The 16,908-nt window shown below is 46.8% G+C and overlaps 1 protein-coding gene across 10 annotated transcripts in view; it reads right to left on the minus strand.

Moving 5' to 3' along the window:
* Positions 1-16,326, minus strand: part of satb1b (SATB homeobox 1b) — a 63,219-nt gene extending 46,893 nt beyond the window's left edge. For 6 of the 10 annotated variants that reach the window (XM_068569221.1, XM_068569220.1, XM_068569218.1 and 3 more), the window contains exons 1-2: positions 3,966-5,265; positions 2,538-2,776 (exon numbers count right to left, since the gene is read on the minus strand). In XM_068569221.1, coding sequence (XP_068425322.1) covers positions 2,538-2,751 — 214 coding nt within the window. In that variant the 5' untranslated portion in view covers positions 2,752-2,776; positions 3,966-5,265. Of the gene's footprint in view, positions 1-2,537; positions 2,777-3,965; positions 5,266-15,963 lie in introns of those variants that run through there. The other 4 variants (XM_068569214.1, XM_068569213.1, XM_068569215.1 and 1 more) reach the window with 4 other exon arrangements.
* Positions 16,327-16,908: the final 582 nt, after the last annotated feature.

Consider the following 16,908-nt stretch of genomic DNA (forward strand, 5'->3'; position numbering starts at 1 on the left):
CAGCGCAGGGGAATCAGACACTCCTTGGGTGCACAATAACCTGCCACATTTCTGAGGCTACTGTTGTTTTTACCTCTTTTTTTAATCTATTTATTTCATTTAGGAATGCTCTCTTTTGTCATGTAATTTCCATGAGTTTTCCCCAAATTTGGTTTTACCATCTGTCACCCAATTACAAGAATCTCATCAACTGCTGGAAGATTCCTTTTCTTCTTCGAGGGGTTGTTTTTTGTTTTTTTTAGACAACGGCATGATATCACAGAGATTGCATGTACGGGACGTGTGAGGTTAATAAGCGATACATTACGGAGTGAATCATCACCTTTTAGCTCAGCGTGAACAGCAGCCGCAGAAATCGTTCAACTCGTATGGTCTCTATTTGGCACAATTAACTTGTTCCCCATTGAGATTCTGGGATCGCAGACTTTCCCTCTAAAAAAATCATCTTCCCATGATGCAGTGCTTCAAATCCCGTTCCACCTCGGCGCCCTGAGGTTTACTAGTCTGTGTCAACAGTGGCTCTGCCGTTAGGTGGAATGAGCAATCCTTGTCCAAAGACTGCCGAACGTCCTGCAAATATCACCCAGTATGCCATTTTTATCTTGAAATCACGCTGTTAGAAAGTTTAAGGGCGTAGGGACAACTTGGCCTTTTCAAGTCTCAGGTTGAACGAAACAACGGCAGAAGGATCGAAACGCTCAAAAGTGTCGATTGCTTCTCGTGCGACGTGAACATGTGGCGCCCCGTCGCCCCACATCCTCCGTTTGTCCCCCCTTCGCCATCACCCAAACGCGTTTATGTGCGTTGCCCGCGCCGATTGAAACCATTTCCGTTCTCATATTTTCCGATCCCCGGCATTCCAGAAGATGCACACAGCTCTGGCAAAACAATCAATAAGCCGACAAATGCCAGGGAATGTGCTGAAAGAGCTGCTTTTCTCCTCCCCTGATTTTAATAGATAAAGATCTAACAATAAAGACTGCTGTGTAGGTTCATTTGGGGGGGGGGGATCAATACCGGCTTTGTTTCCAGGGAGCCCGGAGAGGGCTGCGGTAAATATTGTTTCGAGCTCGGACACAATGCCCAGTGTGAGGCCCTCAACGAAGCCTCCGCGGCGAGGCCCGCCCGCTCGCCCGCCTCCCTCAGCCGCTTCACCCTTTGCTCCGGAGGAAGAAACTCAACGACAGCAGAGAGGAGGGGAGAGCGATGAGGGAGGCTGGGGTGGTGGGGAACGGGCGACGTAGGAGGCCGCGAGAAGCGGAGATGATGAAGGCAAAAAATTAAGCTCTCTCAGCTGGAGAGCGACGCGTAGATTAAAGGAGCGAACAAGAGAAACGGCCCATCGGAGGACACTCACACAGCCACATTCCAGGAGTTCCCGAGTCCCTCTTGCCCAAAGACAACCAAACCAGCCAAACAAACAAACAGAGGAGCTGCCAAGCGTTATTACAGCACCGAACCTGCAGGTTTTAAACTCATTTCCAACGCCGCTAAGAAGAAAACAACAACATAATCATAAAACGCTTCCATTTTTTGGGTAGGGATGATAGCTTTTGCCCGCCGCGTTTTTCACGAGGCAACACCAGTTTTATTAAAAACCTTTGTCATAATCTCAAAGTAAAGGCTTCCTTTAAACAAGTATGGCTCTTAAAGGACTGAAACTTTCCCTTAATAAACAAATGTCGGAGCAGGAGGGCTGCGGTTGGAGCAGTGACACGCCGCTATACAGCACGACACAGGAATAACTCTCACAGTGCTCTTCTATTAGCTATTGTCTGGGCAAATAAGTGGGAGTGTGTGTGCGTGTGTGTGTTGAGAGGACCACAGACACATTGTAAAAAGGTTTAAGCGTTTTGGAGAGCATGCAGGGGGTGGTGGTGGGTGGGAGGTGGCGTGTGTGGGAGAGGAGGAGGGGGGGCTATTTAAAGTGCATTTAAATAGCTGCCTCTATTTGCATAGTTTATTCTTCTCATACTCACACAAAGTTAGTTCAGCAATATCTGTTTCATATTGAGTTTGTAGAGACTAAAAAAATATGTATTATTTTATAGATTTTGTTCTGTAACTAATGATTGTGTTTTCATCAGCAATTAATCAGCCCATTACTTTCTCAATTAATCAATTACGACTGTAAAATGTCCAAAAGTTTTGGAGAGAAAAAAAAAACGTATTGCGGCTCGTCATATCGCTCATTTGGTTTCCAAAAAGAAATCAGTTTTCATCACGAGACAAAGAAAAGCAGCAAATCTTCACATTTTGGGACTGAGATGAAAAAACGAGCGGATCTAGGAATCAATTTGACTCATGGTTTCCGTTTTATCAGAGAGAGAATCCCCGAATCCGAGGTGAAGTGTTTCCAAACTGACTGTTCCTGTCCAATAAACGGTGCAAGAAAAAGAAGAAAACCTCAAAATTTACAGTCATAAGAAACAGAGCTAATCAGCCAATCTTCCCCTTTGAGAAGCTGAAAGCAGCACATCGCTGACACAATCATTAGGTCAAACACACCAACACTTGTCCTCTCCCCTCCCCCTCACCTCGCTTGTGGCAAGTCTTCAGCAGGTGGCCGGTGGGTTTGTACGGGACCCCGGCTAGTTTGGCCCCGGTGCTGCCCAGCCTGGCCCGGCCCAGGGGGCTGCCGTTCTGCTCCAGCCGAGGAAGCTTGGCCGGCGGGGCCTTGGCCTCGGCCATGCTGTTGACCAGGTCGGAGTTCTCCTTGCCCAGACACGCCTCGCTGAGATGGTCCATCATTCTCAGCGCCTCTGCTCACTATCACCTGAAGGGAGAGACGCACGGCAATGAGCACGAAACCCTTTTGTGTTGGCGTCACCGCCGCGTGCAAACGTGACGTTTTTATAGAGCCCCCCCCCCCCCAAAAAAGTGCTTTAAGTAATTGAAACCTTCGAGAACAGACCCATTACTGTTATAACTGTCAATTCGCTTCAGTTATGGCGACTCGGGCCGCGGTGACGTTTTCGTGCCGCTTGTAATGTTCCCATTTTTCAACGCATGTATTATGTATGGACGTCCCACTGCAGACTCCCGTGCGAGAGGGGAGCAAACAAGCCCCGCTTTTTTTTTTAGTGCAAATACATTCATTTGCTGGGAGATTCCACTTGGATGACTACAGTGCAGTTCAAGGAACAAGGTTCTGCTGCTGCGGCTCACGCAGAGATAAGGGGGGCAGGGGAGGGGGCCATAATTCGGTTTCTGAGTCACTTCGCGTGGCTTCACATTCGTGACGCAGCTCGGAGAGGGGTAGGGGAGGCGAAAGACCGCAACGTCACTGTGCTGTGACAGACGCGCACACACAATCAGTTACATGACGACTTTACAGGTGTGAACTTCATTTATCAGCTATACGTTTACAACTTCGGGATGTTAAAGGCAGCTTCTACAAACTTCAAAAACACACAGTTTATGAGGAGAATAGTCAAAAAGTTAAAGAAAAAAGACAAAGGATGGGGAGCTGATGTGGCTGCTTCAACCACAGGTGCACAACGCTGTCGATTGATTGTCAAAGCTGACAATTCCCACGTTATTTGAACTCCCCGGAGTGAACTTTAAAGATTTGATCAATGCCCTATTGTGTAAATAAATAAAACGCAACAGATAGCAATCAAGGTTCTGCATGCAGGTTAACGCACCGTGCTGATGATGAACATGAACCGGAATGCTGTTGTCAAAGAGGGGAAAAAAAGGGAATAATCACCCCCCACCCCAAAGCAAAAGATCAAGAACTGGCCCCTCCAACCCATTCAAAACATGCAATGAGGCAAATAATTCCCCACAAATAAGGGGGGCATAAGGAATCCAGACCCGCATACAGTCTGGATCCAGGTCAGGATTTTAAAATGACCTTAAAACACAAACACACACACAAGCAATAGTTTAAATGGACGCATCACCCCTCTAAAAGGGGGGAGACAGGAGGACAAGTTGAGTGAAAAATCTTTCAAACCAACCTGAAACGCAGCACTTCAGCACTGAGGAGCATAAAACACGTCTTCTTCAAGTTTGGCCAAGGTATAAAAAAAACTGTAAAAAAGAGACAACCCAAAACAACTCCTGCTTCCCGGTCTTGTTGTCTCTCTCGCGCGCCCTCTCTATCTATCTCTATATCGCTCTCTCTTTATATACGGGTGCATGACAGCAAAACGGTTATAAAGGAATTACATTAAATTGAATCAATTTAAAAAAAGACGCTTTCTCCGGGTCTTCTTCTCGGAGGACTGACAGTCCGGGTCTGTGCGAGAGACGACGAAGTCTAGATGGACCGTGATAGGCGAACATTGGGAAGCGGTTACGTTCTGTGTGTGTGTGTGTGTGTGTGTGTGTGTGTGTGTGTGTGTGTGTGTGTGTGTGTGTGTGTGTGTGTGTGTGTGTGTGTGTGTGTGTGTGTGTGTGTGTGTGTGTGTGTGTGTGTGTGTGTGTGTGTGTGTGTGTGTGTGTGTGTGCGTGCGCGTGATTCTGTGTGTGTCTACGCGCGTGCGGCGTCCATTCGCCGATTCCGTCCGACCGGGAGGAAACAAACGGCCACGGGAACCGTGAGAACCGGCGACATTTAGCACAAAGTCAGCGGGTTAGCCGCGTCCATCGCTTACAAGTGAGGGCGACTTCTGCTTTAGTTCGCACCACAACATCCGAACCGCCTACATCGGCCGCCCGCACGGCGCAGCTGAGCAGCCGCACGGGAGGAAAAGCAGTTGTAACGATGTTCAACAAAAAAAAAAAAAAAATTAAATTAAAAAAAAAAAAAAACTGCCGCCGCGCGAGACCCCAGGAAGAGACGGACGAACGTGCACCAACCAAACCGCCCGACGGCCGCTTCTAGCTCGATGTGACTACCGGCTGACTGAGAGGGAGACGGATACTCATCATAACCGCCAGTGTGGTCCCGCTGTCGCGCTGGAGGCGACGGGGAGACGATGTGCGGACAGCCGGAGCAGCTTCGCGGAAATAAAACAAGGAGAAGGGGGTCAAAAAGTGCGGGTTTACTTTCCGTACGTGGAGCGTGAGCACGGCTCGGAGGGCTGCTGCCCCGCGGTGGTGAGGGGGGGAGGAGGTGTCCTCCTGTCGGTTGGGGATTGGCGTCCGGACGGAGAGCTCCTCTTTCTCTCTATCTCCCTCTCTGTCTCTCTCCCCCTCGCGCTCGCTCCGTCTCTCCCTCCTCTCTGTCCCCATTAAATTATTAGTTGTATTGACTCATCACTCCCCCCTCTCCTCTCCTCGCTGCTGGTGCCGCCGCTTTGCCTGTGCTTTCCCTTTCTCCTCCTCATTTCAAATGGCGTGGTAGCGAAAAGGGGGAGGCAGGGAGGAGGGGAGGGGGGGGGGGTGTTTAGGAAAAAAAGAAGAAGATAGGAGAGCGATGTGTGTGTGTGTGTGGGGGGGGGGGAATAAATAATCCCATCAAATTAATACATATAATTAATAAATGAAAACTGAAGATTTCTCTGCATTTTAGGACCAAAAAAAAAAAAAGTCCTAGCGGAGACAAATAAAAGTGGAGAAAGTGGACACTCACACACAAACACGCGTGCACGCACACACGCACGCGCACGCACAAACACGAATACACGAGCACACACTGAGAGGAGGAACGGTGGTGCGATTTCCGGCTGTGCGCGCAGGAATTTTTAATCAGCTTGATTAGAGTGAGGCGGTCCTGCATTTATTACCGGATAACACACAGATGCTCGCGCCAACACACAACCACACACGTACACACACAACCTAAAGACTGTTTTTTAATACCATTTTACCCAATAAATATTTTTTTTTTATTTCACTCCATATTTTACATTCACTGTAAAGTAAGTTGAACTATTTGACCTTCAGTCACTTCTATGATAGAAATTGATAAGAAATATAATATAGGCATAACAAAACTAAATGGAAGCCCAAAACTACATACACCAAAACCTCCAATAACTTTTAGAACATATGAACAGTTTGTTTAATAAAAAAAATATGTTATTTGCATGTGCATATGTCTTAGGTCCTTTCCTTTTTTTAAGAGTTTGTTCGACTTTTTCCCATTAATATGAATCAATATCAGAAATCAAAGGTCGAAAAGCCTTAATAGCTTTATATATGACTTAATTTAAGGACTATAATATAAATGAATAGAATATGAATACAATCAAATAGGTATTATTGAACTATTAAAAGACCACATAATGGAAATTATGTATAATATGTACGAGCCTTAAAAAGTGGGACGCTCTCTTCTTCTGCACACTAAAGGTGGAAAGCTACATCTCTGCTGCACTTAATGTCAAGTTGTCTAATATTTAGTTATTGCATTGTAAATATAATGAAAGTCCTACATTGTGACAGCATTATACAAAAGGATATTCATCTACCTTTATTTGCATATAATATAGGTCTTTACTTTATATTAACGTAATATAGTGTGAATTCTGGCCAGATGTCCTCACACTTCATCCGTTACCCCCACGTTCTTGTCAGTAAACAATAAAAATGCAAAGATGGCAGACATTTCCCACCATGCAAACGTCCCCTGTGTTATGTCGAAACTGGATTATAACAAAATATTAGACGAGCTAACCTCTGTTGTGTCAACAAAACCCCGAGCTTTCAAAGTGGAGGATAGACTTAAAGGAGGGAAGAAAGAAAAAAGGAAAGGAGGGATGTCTTAGGAGCCGAACAACCAGCTCGGAAGGTTTTTTCTCTGACGCTATTGTCATAATTTTGTCTTTATTTTTCATGAACCCCCCCATTGCCCTCGAGCAAACGGCAAAAATATCACACACGATAATCTGTGTTGCTAATGTCAACAAAGGACCTGAGATGCTGTTTGTGCTTAACCTTAAGGTGGCCGTTTAACAACTGTTCCTCTCTGACATCACCAGCAAAGGCCGGGCTGGCATCAGGTGGACACACACACACACACACACACACAGAATAAATACACTGATGCTGAGGCGTAGATGTATTTCCATCTTTCGGTTTTGTGAAGAGCAAGAGAGGTGATCAAAGTTCACAGCCGAGACCACGGAGGAAATGTTGTTTTTTGTACACGTGCTTGAAATGCACTGATATATAAATAGTATGAAGGCAACGACACATGCAAAACTCAATAAGTGTCCATTAATAACATCAGCAGCGAGGCACTGAGCTCCTATCTTCGAGGCATCTAACGGAGCGAGGGCCGACTCATCTGTCTCATCTGTCTCTTCTGTCCAAACAGAAGTCAACAGGCCCGCCTGTCTGTCCAGGTTGTTGTAAGAACAATAACAGGAAACCAACGTAAAACAGGAAGTGTTTGTGTGCACCGAAGGTGGTCAGGTGCTACATAACGCTGCTTACTAATAAATCTTGTCAACGTGTGATTGGTTCGCCGCCCCACGCACAAAGCTGCCGTTTCATAAAGAATGCAACACCCCTGAAAACCGCGGTTAAGTTGCATAAAAAAAAACACACTACGGAAACAACTGTAGGACAGATCAAAGAGCCAAAACACGGGATGAAGCGATGGTGTGCCGCATCACTACGTAGTACAAACATTGCAGTTACTACTCTTCTCATTCAACCCCCAATCATTGTTCCGCCCACCAGCGCGAGGTCAAAACGTTTGCTTATTTCTAAACACATTTGCGTCCCAAAAAAAGAAAAGGGTTAGGGTTGAAATAGTCCCCGCAGAAGCTTTCAACGGAAATAAAAAAACACAACCCTCGAACCTGAGATGGAACAACGTCTTATGCTATTGACATCGAGTTAGCGTGAGGTGTACGCTTTCTTGAGGGGGCGGCTGCATTTTGAAATAGGGTCCCGGGTCTGTGTTTTTTTTTGTTATAACAGGAAACGGAAGAGTTGTTGAAACTAAGACCCCGACGCATTTGAATCTACGAGCGGAGACTGCTGCACAGATTCAGCGATCAATTCTTATCTTAACCATTCTCGGGGTTTCAGTGGAGCTGCCAACACTGTGTACTAAACACAGCTGCGGTGTGCCGCGTGGTTAAATGGCTCTGCTATGTGTGTGAATAAAAAGGACCCCGACTGTGGAGTAATTACTGTATTTCCAGAGAGTCATCCCAACGCGAGATACCATTCAGAAAAAAAAGTGACAATAATTCCCACAAAGTCGGCGAAAGACATGAAAGCAAAAGTCAGGAATGAATCGCGTTGAAGTCGCAGTGTAACACGAGAGCTTAGCTACGCGATGAGGATGAACTTCTCCTGTTTTCTTATGTTAGAAGATTTTTGATTTTTTTATTCAATAATATTTAATATTTTGTCACCGAGAAAAAGGATCCGAGCTGTTCAGGTTCACTGAGATACGTAGTGACATTAATCTCACGGACATGCTGTAAACCACCACACACACACACACACACACACACACACAACCTCTGCATCACCTGCACGGCGTCGCTGCACAGCATTCTGCATGTTGACATGGTTTCCACGCTGACATGTTTTACATCATGTTCACCGCAGCTCCCGCTTCTCCGTATTTTTTCGTGTGTGCTTTTTTTTTTTTTTTTTTTTTTTTCCTTGGCCACGCTTAGCAGCATTCGTAAAAAAAAAAATAAAAAAAAAATGTAAAAAAAGAAATACAGGAGCGCCGGTGAAAGCAAGCCATTGTCGGCAAATGCTCTTTTCTATCTGGCATGACGCAAGCAGCCGCAGTCATTTCCACTGTGATTGTCGGGCACCATCAGAGAGCATCGATAACCCCTGCCAGGCCTTGGCACCGCCAACAGGTGCCAGCACTGCCAGATAGGTTGGCACCGACGCGGCTGCGAAAAACCCTCTGACATCCAGAAGGGCACAGATTTGCACTGAATGCACCACTGAATCAACACTGCTGATTATCAATTAACATATACCGTTTTGTATCGCACAGAAAAGAGGGGAAAAATGCTTTTTTTTCTCCTCCTTTTTTTGAAACACAGAAAGCCTGTTTAAAAAATACTAGCCGCGTTGTGTCATAATCACGCGCTGAATACAGATTTAGCTCTGTTCAAGGTGGGTTTTTACAAGCCCGTGCGGCTTTGTGTCGGGGAGATATACAGTGCGTAATTGTTCAGGCAAGATTTTGTGCCTGTTGGCTGCATTTGTGCAGGAAACATGGGGGCCGGGTGGGGGGGGGGGGGGGGGAACGACACGAGGAACATGACAGACTGGATGTTCAAATCGCAACAAAAGAGACCTCATGTGTAAATGTCAGGAGTCATGGCATCACACCGCAGATAGGTTTCACCTCCACTGTACCACAGGTACGCCCGTGTGTGTACACCATAACACACTTATATCCGAGCTATCACATCTGGCCCGCTGCTGTTTTAAACCACGTGTTGATGTCTCGGGAGGAATTAAACATTACGTCTCTTTCGGACACCAGCGATCAACACACAAAGGAGGGGATGAGCGAATGCATTAATATTGTTGGCGCGCAGGATCTTCATGTGGCGTGTCGGGCGAAGCGAGCTCCATCACTTTGCTGCACGTAGGTGTTGTGATGTCTTCATGCTCGCCACTTGTGATGCCTCTAATGGGCATTAATAGGATTATTTGGATTACTAATACAAATTAGTCGGCGCATCCAGTCCGTGCAGACAGCGCGCAGGCGGGGGGGGGGGGGGGTAAGTGCTGTCACTGGTTCGACTTTGAGCTCTTTCTGCGAGTGTCTCCCACAATGAAAACACACACACACGCAAACGTAATGGCATTATTAGAGGCTGCAAAGGATTTAATAATGTGTCTGGGAACGTGTCAAAACACGTCAGTGTGGGTGAACCTCGGCGAGACGTGAGGGGTGACATGAAGCGGGGAGGAAGTGTACAGTAGACGGCGTGCAGTGAAGGCAGCGAGCGGCTTTGAGGCGGGGAGTCAACGTGTCGTCTAAACTAAAGCACAGAGTTTTATGTACTGTGACGATTGCCGTTTAAATTTTTTTTCCATTGTGACTGAATTGACACGAATGGGAGGCTTTTGCCTTCAGTGCCGTTGGCATTTTGTAGGTCACCATGTGGTGAAATGAGTTTCATGTGTCACAAGCTCCAGACTGAACCCGCCACACGGTCCACGAAGACAAATACTTTTGTTTTCCACAACAACAACAACAAAAAAACAATCATATTTGAGGATTTCTTAAAGCACAATGCGTCATCGCTTTCGTCCCCTGCAGTCTCGCTTTGCTCATTGTCTTCTCAGAAACACAGCCGCTTTGCTTTCTTTCTTAGATCCTCCTGCACAACTGTTGCACGGAGCTGCACTCCCGTGTAGAGTTCAGGGTCGAGGCGGTTCATTAACGCTCCCCCTCGCGAGACATCCGAGGACCACAAGAAATTGCCTAATCAGTCGTTACGAGGTAAGCACACAGATCGGCTAAATATTCCACGATGAGCGTATCCTCCGAATCAAATTAGTTCCCTGTTTTCCATTAGCCTCTCGCACAGCTAGCGTGGCTTTCAATTACTCGCGAAATAAGGTGATTTCTGCATTTCTCATACGTCCGCGTCCTCCCGTGTGGGAGGAGGAGGAGGGGGGAAGAGAAAGAAAGAAAGAACAAAGAGGAGGAAGGGGGGGGTGTAATGAACTGAGTGTCGACTCCTAAGTGTTTAATTGTTTTATAATCACATGAAGTCGACAGAAATAGAAGCGGAGTGGTCTCCACCTCTGGTCCGCTGACAGGAAGGCCTCCACGCCGGCCGGGCCTTCAGAGGGTGTCGGCGCCGCCGCAGAGGACGCTACTTTTTCTTCCCTTTTTTCCTCGGCCTGAAAGACAACCAGGTTCTCACATCGTAACTCTCCCCCACGCCCTTGAGCGCTGTGTGGTGTGCACTGTACACAACGCGCATACCACGCAGACGCACGCACGTCCGCTCAGAGGCGGCCTGAGCGTGCCTCAGAGCGAGGCCTCCGCTGAAGCCTCGCCGCTGCGCTTGGCTGCGATTGACGCAAAGCCGCGTTTGCTTTTTTTGGTGTTTTTTTTTGTCGGCCTTCCTCACCAGGATGAAGCCCCCCCCCCCCCCCCCGCCCTATTTATCACGTCCTCCCTCTCGTTGTCTTTATTTAATTATTTAAAAAAACAATCAGTCATAGGACAATCAACGGGCAACGGAAGCAAGTTCTTTTTTAAATAATTCACTTTTCTGTCACCGCTCGCTGGACTCCAAATCATCACATGACACGAACAATTAAACTCTTGATTTCTGCCTCGCGGATCGCAACAAATAAACAACGAACACAGTTGAAAATACAGACGTGGTTTGAGTGATTTGTGTGTGTGAGAGAGAGAGAGAGAGAGAGAGAGAGAGAGAGAGAGAGAGAGAGAGAGAGAGATTCTGAAGGTGTATCTGTGGTGGCGAGAGGAGGAGGAGGAGGTGAGAAAGGTCGCCTCATCCCGCTCGCTGAAGGGCACGGTATCCCCGGCCTTGTGGGGAGTTCTCGGGAGTGTTAAAAAGAAACGGAGGCAGGTGACGGGGACGGTGTTACTCGCCTCTCAGTGTGCGAGAAGTGGAGCTCGAGCGCTGAGATGAAAGGAGTGATGGGATGCATGCTGAGGGAGGGGGGATGCGATGAGGGAGGGGGGGGGGGGTAACGGGCGCTTAATATCGAGGCTTAGGCGGAAGTATTGAATGAGAGGTGCAGACTTAAGGATGTGGCTCTTTATCTATGTATTTTTCTTTGCATATTTAATCCCTTGTCAAAGGATGCATCATTCATCCTCTGACGAACAAAACAGTTGATAAGGCAAGGAAGGGTGTGTGTGTGTGTGTGTGTGTGTGTGTGTGTGTGTGTGTGTGTGTGACAGACAGAGAATACAGTATCTGTTGAAATTGTTTCATTGGAGTATGTGGGTGGGTATTAACAACCTGATCTTAGCCGGATGCGCTTTCCTCTAAATCGCTCTCTTTTTTTTTTTCTTTCTCGCCGAACAAAGGATTCAGAAAAACCTACACAGATTGGATGAAGACAAGCATCGGAATAAAAGACAATGAGTTTTTTTTTGTTGTTGTTGTTCTTGCTGGGTTCCAAACATAAGATGAGACCTGTAATAATGTGATTTGAATCGTGAAAACTTAGATGTATGCGCTTGCTTAAATGATATTCGCCACGGTAGCATGAAGCGCGCTAAATAACAAGAACAAATAAAGAGACGGGAAAAAATAAATAGAACATAGAGAGGGATGTCATTTTGTGAGGAAAAAAAAAAGAGAAAAAAAAAAAAGCGTGACAAAACCGACATGACGGACTTTGGTTTCTTTCTTTTTTCTTTTTTCCTTTTTTATCTCCCGGGGAGGACACGCCAACCCGCTCCGACGACGACGACTACGACGAACGGAGCTGATTGTCAGGACCCCAAAACAATGTGACGCTTTTATCACTAAGCCAAGGAATCTGGATCAACAGTATGCAAAAGCATATGCCAGAATAAATGCAGTCAAACATGCTGGGACAACATCACCACCCCACCACCACCCGCCTTTCTCATTTTCATAAAGAACTTTCCGGATAATGACAAAATGAGCTGCAACTCCTGAATCACTCACACAGGGTGGTATGTCTGCAACACCTTTTTTTTTTTTTTGGGTTTGCTCTGGAATGCAGCCGTCCTTATTAACACACCAACCATTTATTTTTCCAAACCAGTTGCAACATGTCACCCAAAAAGAAAAAAAAGAAACGCTGGGAATCATTGTTATCTCTCTCCTCTATTAGCAATTATAACAGAGCTATTTCATACGGAGGAGAGGTGGGCGGTTTGGCGGAGGGGCGGAATCCCCGAAGAGCCACACATTAAAAAACGAGACAGGCCTCTTATTTACTGGCGACAGTCTAATAAATACATTTGCTGGCAGCTAAACAGGTATTTACTCTGCTCCCTACCACAGGTATAATTTCACTGTTTGCTGAGCTGTTATTTTGCTACAGAGATAATTATCGAGGTGGTAAAGGAAGACGATTAATGGTTTTAGCCGAGATATCGGTCTCAGCAGAGATGAGCCGAACTCCCAGCAAACACCCGAACACCCGACAGCAAGGGGTTTTAATGATCTGCATCTTCTGCTGCGGGGAATTCAAACATATACAGCTTTCTTTCTCTTTTTTTTTTAAAAAACACTTTCTCTGGACATTTTTCTTTTCCTGTAAGCCAAAACAAAATGTGGTGTTTCTGGGTAATTCCAATTGTAAATGGAGGTGATAAAGCTTTCTTGATATCATGAGTGCCCCCCCCCCCTTCCCTCCTCCTCCTCCTCCTTCCACCCTCTCCCACCGTGCAGCGAAGAAACAACAAAAGACATCGCAACGCCGCAGCCCTCCCCAGGTGCGCCGACTAATTGGTCTCGCGGGGGGTCACGGCGGCAAACTTTGTCGCCCGTGCACAAGCCCCTCGCTCTCATCCGACAACCTGCTCGTTAACCCGAGAGCCGGCGAGAGCGAGCCCCGAACACGCGGCCGACTGATCCGGTCCCCGCCGGGGGGGGGGGGGCCGTGAGGGTTCGCCGGCGGTGGTCCAGTTCGCAACGCCGCCGACCGGAGGGGTCAAGTGACTGAGCGTCGCCGGGATTTCAACAAGAGGCGGAGAGAGAACCCTCGCTGTTTGTGACCCTTTTAACTACTACAGTACAGTAAACGCAGCGTGCACCAGTTTCGATTAGTTGTAATGGAAAAAGAGTAATTTAAGCTCTGAGAAAGGAAGGAGGGGAGTCAGAGTGCAACAAGGTTGAGGTAGAAGGTCTGCAAGTTAGAGGAAGAAAGGTAGAGCGGGGGAAACGCTTTCGGTGTTTTCCGAGATCTCATCCTGGTGGTTATTGTGAGAATTCAAGGGAATTAATTACACACTAATAAGCTGCGACAGATGTTTCGGCGTGTGTGTGTGTGTGCATGTGTTTTTGTGTGTGCGTGTGTGTGACCTGCCGCTGTCGCCATCCTCGCGCGCCTGTTCTTAACGCTGCTGTCAAACAGGTTGAGGTGGAGGCACCTACGGCAAACAGACTGACAGCGGGTCGCTTCTAGGGCATCGTCTCTCGTGACACTTTTGAAACGACCACAAACTGATGAAGAAAAAGAAGAACAAAAGTCTCGGAGCCGAGGAGTAAAACCGAGAAGTTTTCTTTCAACGCTCTCTGGTTTGCCGTTGAGGCGTTCGCCTTTATCTGAGGACTTTTACAAGAAGTGCTGCACGGCAGCCAGAGACAGGAAAGGGGCTGTGTGTCATTGCTGTCAAAGGCACTGACCAGATAAACCACAGCACCTTGAACTGCCACAGATCTGCAACGATTAAAAAGGGACAGAAATGCACCGGTGGTTGTTGTGCCATAACCTGTTTTTTTCATTCAATGCAGAGGTGCCATGCTTGACCTCGGGTTCGCACGCGAGCCACACAGCCACATGACACCCGCTGCTTGCAGGCTGACGATAACTTCGGGACGGTTGCCCTTCAATCATCTGATCGAGTCTTTTGATTTAATGTGAAACTTTTTTTTCTTCTGTGCACTTTATGATCATTTACACAGAGCATCGCGGCAGAATTAGCAAATATATATTCTCCCTGACTATTAAACCCACAATACAAATTCTGCTCTATGTTAGACGGGTGTGTGTGTATATATATATTTATATGAATATGTATACATTTATAATATTTACAGATATATTTATCAGAGTGACTGGCCACGCTGGTGGGTGAAATGTCGGCTATTTTCTGAAGGAGTAGAAAGTGAAGCTTTCAAAAACCTGTAAACCAAAGAACATCAGTGCCCACGCAGTTTTAAGATGGCACTAGATATTCTCATAACCGCTCTCTCTCTCTCTTTCTCTTTCTCAAACACACACACACACACACACACGCACACGCACAGGTCTGGTTGTACCTGAAATGACTTTATCAGCACTGTGACAAAAGCCACAAGGTGGACCAGACAGCGTGACTGCAGCTCTGTATCACCACCTCTATCTGACTGCCTCACACCAAGTCATGCAGAGAGAAAAGCAATACATGCTTTAACTCTTTGTGTCCTTGTGAGTCGCACCTTTTTATTTTTTGAATTATTGGGTTTTATTTTTACCTCGATGCCGGGGCCTTTTTGTGAGGAGTTACACAAAGTGCTTCACGCTATACAGCAATAAAAGAGTTGAAGCGGGCTGACACGTAATTAAATAGCGAGTATATGGAGAGAATAAATGAAGTGGCTCTAATGGCCTAATAAAAAGTAGTAAAAGAAGATGGGCAGTTGGGCTGCAATAGCTTCAGTGTTTCAGCTGTCAACACACACTTCATTCTAATGAGATAAATATATATATATATAGGTTTTACTTTTTTTTAAAGTTAAGACGAACAAGATGATAAAAAATAAGAACTTTGTTCACCACAGAGGAGCCTAAAAGCAGCGGGGTCAGGAGCAGCGAGGGCAGCAGCATCACTTATTGCTCCTCTGCTGCGCGCGGGAATAAGTTGTTAAATGAATTAGAGGAGATGGATGTACTTAACCCCGCGAACATCACGAGTGCTTTGCTTATTCGTGCAGAAACGACACAGGCCTGTTTCTGCACGTTTAAAATTAGATGGCAAAAAAAAAAAGTTCTAAATGCGTGCGTTTATATTTACCATGAGGCGTGACATTCAAAGTCGATATTTTTCTCCTTTTTCTTCTTTATAAATATTAAATCCTAGCAACCGCTTTTGGTCTACGTAGGGGTTTTTAAGTGTGTGTGTGTGTGTGTGTGTTTTTTTTTTTTTTGTGAAGGAGCATGGGTGCGTAAATTGCTTTTAATTCATTTAGAAGCAACTCGTTTATCTAGATCCAAAAGGAGATGCTCCTCGTTTTTTTTCGGCCGTGCTGTTGTTGGATAAGCGAGGTTTAAACACACGCAAACACACACACACACACACACACACACACACACACACACACACACACACACACACACACACGGCGGATAACACAGGTACAGACGCACGCGACGGAAGGAGACACATCGTACCTTTAAAGTCAGCAGTCGCCCGACCTCTTGTTTTCCATCAAAAGTTGAGCGACCTCTTGTCTCTCTGCTCCACGACGAGAGATCCGAAAACAAAAATACAAAATAAAAATAGCGCTGCTCTGTGGCGGAGGAAACGCTGCTTTTTTCTCTTTTTTTTTCTTTCTTCAAAAAGTCAAAAGTCCCGTGGATGAAGAGTTTGGGTGAGGAGGGGGGAGGCGGGGAGAGAGAGACAGAGGGAGAGAGAGAGAGCGCAAGAGAGGGAGAGAGAAAGTCGTCTTGCAGAAACCGCACTGGCGGAGGTTGAAGTTTTTTTAGGGGGGGGCGGGGTGGGGGGGGAAGAAGCGCACACGGCGGATGGAGCGCAGAAAATGTGAGCAACCGTGCGCTGCGGGCGGCGGAGGTGAAGTAGCGGAGAGGAGAGGAGAGCAGCGGCATGTGAGGAGGGCTGAGAGGAGAGGGCGGCAGGTAAAAAAACCAAGCGCCCCTCCCCGTTTCTGATGCTCGAATCGATGATTTGCCAGCTGTGGCGCAGCTTGTCTCATTGCCCCACTTTGGTTTTTACAGCCGCTCCTCTCCGACGCGCTGCTCTCCGGGGACACCGAGGGGGAGAGAGAGAGAGAGAGAGAGAGAGAGAGAGAGAGAGAGAGAGAGAGAGGGAGAGAGAGAGAGAGAGAGAGGGGGGGGGGGGGGCAGAGTCAGGAGAGCTCTCACACTCATTCATTTTCATATTTACACGCCACATGTTTGCATGTCAAGAAGAAGAAGAAGAAGAAGAAGAAGAAGAAGAAGAAGAAGAAGAAGAAGAAGAAGTAGAAGGGTAGTGGCTATAGGGGTTTAATGGTAAATAGGCGCGCGCGCGCGGCCCCGTGCGTTTTGTTCCGTATAGTATAAAGTCTGTTGTTTTAACGGCGGAGGGCGACGAGCCAGACCCGCTCCCCGCACACC

This window comes from Clinocottus analis, unplaced genomic scaffold, assembly GCF_023055335.1.
Source record: "Clinocottus analis isolate CAN_PGR_092001 unplaced genomic scaffold, fCliAna1.0.p SCAF_9, whole genome shotgun sequence".
Taxonomy (NCBI): domain Eukaryota; kingdom Metazoa; phylum Chordata; class Actinopteri; order Perciformes; family Cottidae; genus Clinocottus; species Clinocottus analis.